This window comes from Furipterus horrens, unplaced genomic scaffold (genome assembly GCF_987537825.1).
Source record: "Furipterus horrens unplaced genomic scaffold, mFurHor1.1.pri manual_scaffold_15, whole genome shotgun sequence".
NCBI classification, from domain to species: Eukaryota; Metazoa; Chordata; class Mammalia; order Chiroptera; family Furipteridae; genus Furipterus; species Furipterus horrens.
The window spans coordinates 6720496-6726495 of NW_028327185.1; the positions used below are offsets into that span (position 1 = coordinate 6720496).

The 6000-nt window shown below is 41.1% G+C and overlaps 1 protein-coding gene across 1 annotated transcript in view; it reads left to right on the forward strand.

The window, feature by feature from the left end:
* Positions 1 to 4577, forward strand: part of SPATA17 (spermatogenesis associated 17) — an 83075-nt gene extending 78498 nt beyond the window's left edge. The window contains exon 10 of the mRNA XM_090263366.1: positions 4497 to 4577. Within this exon, the coding sequence (XP_090119492.1) occupies positions 4497 to 4577 (81 nt within the window). The remainder of the gene's footprint in view (positions 1 to 4496) is intronic.
* The last annotated feature ends 1423 nt before the right edge of the window (positions 4578 to 6000 follow it).

The window sequence follows — 6000 nt, forward strand, 5'->3', positions numbered from 1 at the left end:
AAATTAAACTGCAATTAATATGTTTTCTGCCAACGCTTGAAGGATAAGATTAAAATGGTGTTGTTAGCAGACTCCCTGCTGCGAGACTAATTTCTTGATTTTTATACCAGACATTATCACACATATTTTCACAGTGAAAGAGTAAACCAATGAGTAGAAAACAACGTTTGATGAAAATGATAGACTACAGAGGAAACACACAGACTTTCATGAAGGCAAAGCTATATCACTGTTTATTTTAAGATCTGATGACTAGCTGACTCCAAGGGTAAGATTCACACTTTCAAAGCCATTAAAATGAGTAGAAATTTGTCCTTCATTTTAGTTAGCTATGCCTTCTAAATTACCCAGTGTACTGTTTCAGGGTCTTTGCTTCTTTGGGAGGTAATTAAAAAATGAACAAGGGCTCCCCTCCAGCCAGCCAAGAAATTATAAATAAATCCCATCACAAAACCTTCAATGGAGACAGTTTCCAGAAGAGGAGAGGATGGATGTATCTGTCAGTACCTCTGCTAGAGGAAGATCACTTCTTCTCACGTGATTCCACGATCGCCAGAAGCAAACCCAGCCTTGACCAGAGTTGGGAATCGCTGGCTGGAGGAGATCACCTGGAACAAGGCATCAAGTGTTGGTGCTATGTGAACCTTTTTCCTGGCTAATGACATTTTGAGATTAGATACCGTTTGTGGTGTCATTGAAAGAAACAGGTGGCCATTATTAACAGCCCTCTTTCTCTCTGCAAATGTCTCTCCTGGGCTGTGCTGTTAAGGGGTGTGAATGGTGGGAATGAGAGACTATGGGGTCGGGATGGGAGTCCATATACGTGTGTGGTGGCAGTGACATTGGGGTAGGACAGTGCCCGTTGAAGAAGTGGAATCAGCGGAGCTCTGTTCACAGGCAGCAAGGCCACCACGGCCCATTCATGCTGCCTGCAGGGGAGGGACAATGCTCCGTTCTCGCTAGACACTGACCCGCATTCCCTCTTACAAGAGCCCGGTGCACTCACGGGTTCCAGCTCTTGGAAAATGCTTTCCCTCCCAAAACCTTAGGGCAGATGCGAAGCTCATGGTAGGGTAGCTGCGAGGGCTTTGGTTCCTTGAAGTGGCGTGAGAGGTGTAGTGGCAAAGCCGTTGGCTGGAGTCACAGTCTTAGCTTGCATGGTGACACTCACCTCATTCAAGCCAGGACCCCTGGGAGCAGCGCCTCCTGACCACCTGGTCTGAAATCGCAAGCCTTCGCCCCAGTCCCCTCAGCCCCCCGCCTCTACCCTGTCTCGTTTTTCTCCATAGCACTTGTTAGGGTTGGCCATTTATTTGCTTACTGTCTGCCTCTGTTCGCTAGGAATTTAATGTCCATGAAGGCAGTTTTCGTCTAAATTATTTATTGGTGTATCCCAGAATAGTGCTTGGCATAAGCAGGCACTTGATTAATATTTTTAGGGAGGAGGGAAGGAAGGGAGGGAGGAAAGAAGAAGGAAGGCAGGTTAAAAAACATTTCTTTAAAACGAGAAGAAAGAAACATGATAACTTCTTGGTGATAACATGAAAATCTAGGTTCTGTACAGGGTTATGAGAATTCTGTTTATTAAAGCTCTGTGGATGCTTTTATTTTTAGAGAAAACTGTGTCTCATAAAAAGAAAATTCCAGGTTATTATCTACATCCAGCCAGTGTTCCTGAAGAGTTGTTTATTACCCACCCTGTAAAGAGGAGCAAACAACCTGTTAGTTCATTTTATGCATGCATGTTCTCATTCATTCATGTTGTGTCGCTTGTGCCCTGAGAGGCAGGACGCCTGTACTATTCTGATAGAACATACAGGTGCATGCAGCGGTGCATCATGACTGATCTGGACTCTGCTGTAGATGTGCAGCTGACTCTTGTATTGGCAGTAGTTAATCTCCTCCAATGTCACTGTGAGCCCTGACATAGTGCCTACTGAACACTGCTCTCAGGGGAAATGTAGGGCTGGGTTCCTGCAGGCCTCTGGTCAGCTCGTCAATATATAGCATTTTTATGTGTGTTTTTGTTTATGGACTCTTTATTTAATATATCACTGATTAACATTGAGTTTGTTGTCGACCGCATGACACCTCCTGCCCAGGTGAAGCCTGTCTAACACATACAAGTTCTCCAGAAGGCATATGGCAGCCTTCTGTCCCTTAGGGCACCAGACAGCCCATCAGCAGTGTGCTTGGGCCCGTGTCAAACAGTGAAATCACCAGCACAGAGAACAAAAGTGTGAAAAATGTGGCACTTATAAAGCTGAGAACGCAGACCTTTGCTGGAAATGTGTGTGTCAGGTCACTCAGATTTTTTGCCACTGTACTCACGTGTATGACCATGAAAGCATTGTGAGTATTGATTTGGGGATTACAAGTAAATTTCAGCAAGTAGGTGAACTTGTACATGGGGAATCTGAGTAATGAGAGTCAATGGTAACATCTCTCTGTCTAGCTCTGTTCCTTCTGATACATCTTTATGTCTCGTATGCCTTTTATTACGGTGATAAGACCTAAACACCATGATACGATGAAGTTTCCATGTTTCAGTTTACATGTCTGGCTGCTGCTTCACACCCGTGCATTTACAGCCAAAGCTATAAAGATGGAGGAGGAACAGGAACTAAACAAGAGAAAGACGGATGAAGCTATTCACAAGAAAGATACTAAAAAATGTTTTAAAAAATCAATAGAAACTCAAATATATAACTTTAGAATTTAGATGTACCTGTCCTGAAATGAAAGTGGAAATGTGTACACCAAAGCCTTAAATAAGACACACTGGGCAGCTGCCAACCTAGAGTAATCTACACTCGGGGGGCGAGTGGCCCAGGAAATGTGCTCTTTGTCATTTTGACTTGGTTTGAACACGGGCCTGGGCTGCGTTCCAGCTCAAGGAGCCGTTCCCTCCCAAAGACTCCTGAGCTGTCCCAGGGAGCTCATTGGGCAGTAGATTATTTGTGTTTGGCTGGACAGGCTAACAGCAGAATGGCAAGCTGGAGCTGTGGCCGGATTCAGAATTGCCATCCCCAGCGTTCTGTCTTCACGGGGTTATTTTTCAGAAAAGCGGCCCCCAGTCCCTCATTTAAAAAGTGACACATAGGAGCTTCTCTTGAGCTCCCCAGTAGCTCCCCATGGCAGGGTGTCAGATGTTAATGGAATGCACAGATCCCCGTGTAACAGAATTCAGGGATGCCTCATTCATGATGTTGGAGAAGTTCAAAATTAAGTACACAAGCAGATCCACAGGAATACAGGCAGAAAGCATTAGAATTTCCTTTTATTTTTACCTCATCGGTCTCTCTGTTTATATCGCCCCAGTGTTATACATCTATAATTTAGCACGAATAGCTAGACAGATATGAGAGTGCTTGCTCAGAACATTTTTACTAATGGCGGGTATGACCGAAATCCTTCGAGTCCCGTTGCACTACATTGATTCACTATAATTAGTCTTCCATAGGTGCCAATGACATCTATTTAGTTTGGTTTTAGAAAGAACACGGTGGGTAGAGTATAAGTAGACTTCTACCATTGGAGGGAAGAGGGAGGAACAGATGAGTGCTAACCGCCAGGTGTTTTATCCCGTGACTCACTGCAGCCCCGTGAAGCTGGTAACTCCATTTACTAGATGGCGGGACGGAGGGAGTTAGCCAGTGGCTCCTCTAGGAAGCTTCTGTTTTCTGGAACTGTATCGTCTCTTCCTTGTTTGGTGAAATTCACCAGAAATAATGTAGGCCTGTTTGGGAAGGCTATTAATTATTGATTCAACTTTTAAAATAGATATAGGACTATGCAGGTGATTTGTTTCTTCTTGTGTGAGTTTTGGTAGATTGTGTCTTTCAGAGCAGTTGGCCTATTTCATCTTAGTTATCAGATCTGTGGTCAGTGTTCATAATGCCTCTATTTATCCTTTTAATGTCCATAGTATCAGTAGTGATCACCCATCTCTCTTAGTAATTATTAGTAATTGGTGTCTTCTCTCTTCTTTCTTTTTTAGCCTAGCTAGGTGTTCATTACTTTTACTGATCTTTCTAAAGAACAAGCTTTGGTTTTGCTGATTTTCACTCTTCTCTGATTCAATTTCATGATCTTTGCTCTGATTTTATTGTCTTTTTTTCTGCTCACTTTTTTCTGGTTTCCTAAATTGGAAACTTAGATTGATTTTAGATCTTTCTTCTTTTCTAGTATATGTATTCAATGCATTTAAAGTATATACAATTTAAATATATTTTTATCCAAAGTAAATTGAAGTAAATGTAAAAAACAAAAATTGAAATGTACATTTTAAAAATAAGTTATTTTACATATTTATAATTATAAAATTATTATATTACAATAAAAGTAAATATAATTAATATATATCAAAAAGTTTAAGATCATTTGAATAAAACTATTTTCTTTATTAAGTTAATTGTTATGTATATTTAAAATCAATAATAATAATACATTGTCGGTAAGAGCTCTGAGGTCATCTTTGCTCTTTTCCCTTCTAGGATTTCCAAGTTGTGTTACCATCATTTGGTCTCTTCTCAGAGTATGGAAAATCATATTCAAAAGCTGGACAAATTTTATAAAGGTACACATTTTTGCTAAGTACTTCAAAAAATATTTTAAGTAACAAAAAAAATCAAATGAAATTGACTTAACTCATTTTAAAGCCATGTTATGATATTAATGCATAACAAAACCAGACACTTCTTTTATTCTAGTCTAGTGGTTTTTAACACTCAAAAATCATGGGTTTTGTTTTTCAGATCTCCAAAATAGACTAAAAAATATGTTAAGAAATCGAACTAACAAAAATCTGAAATACCTTTTCTTCATATTAATTAATACAATAAGTCAACAATTTATGCAAAAGCTATAACATTTCTCAATACTGTATTGATACCGTTAGTTTAAAATACTATATTCAAGTTATGTGTTATTTGAAGTACCAGGTGTCTCTATGGTATTCCAAATAAATAGTATCTGGGGTCTCTGATTATCAAAGTTTACAGTCGTCGGCAGCCATCCGTCTCGAGAGACGATGGTGTAGCTTCTTAAGAGTCTATCTGCACCGCCGAGAATGGCTGTGCAGTCCGACTCGGGAGTGACACGGTATCTGTCTCCTCCCGTGTTGAATCGACATCTTGCGATGACGCTGGAGTGTCCTCTCCAGTGAAGCTGAAGCTACAGAGCCTGGGCAGGGTGATATGGAGGGTCTGCCGTTGCCCATGCAGCAGACCCCCCCTCTCTTCGCAGCTGAAGGGTCCAAGGGAAAGACGGAGTCAACACAGCTTGGCTTCAGGTGCGCCGCAGGAGTTGCCGGTGTTGACTACAACGTCAAACCGCCTTAGGGACTCCGGCTCCGGATTTTCTGTTGGGGTTTACTCCCTTAGCCTTTCCCCTGAAGAGGTATGCCGCAAGGCAGCGGAGGTTTTTTGGAGTCAGAGTTTTCCTTCTCTGATGTGCCCTGACTGGAAGATCGAACCAGCGACACTTAGCTCGCAGGCCGACACTCAATCCACTGAGCCAAATAGACTAAAAAATATGTTAAGAAATCGAACTAACAAAAATCTGAAATACCTTTTCTTCATATTAATTAATACAATAAGTCAACAATTTATGCAAAAGCTATAACATTTCTCAATACTGTATTGATACCGTTAGTTTAAAATACTATATTCAAGTTATGTGTTATTTGAAGTACCAGGTGTCTCTATGGTATTCCAAATAAATAGTATCTGGGGTCTCTGATTATCAAAGTTTACAGTATAGAGAAGAAAAAAAGACCTACATAAAATTCAAGACCACAGAATAAGCTCTCCCTGTGTTTAATTGCAAAGGTGTTTATAAATAGAGACGTGATTACAACCAAAGTGAGACTTTGGGGAAGTATTCTGGTATTTTCAGCCAAATTAAAGGAGGTACTGAATGGGGACAGCTCAGATCACTATAGCCGAGAGGGGCAGGAATGAGAAATCATGCTAGTGGGAGCCCCCAGGCACCCCTCCA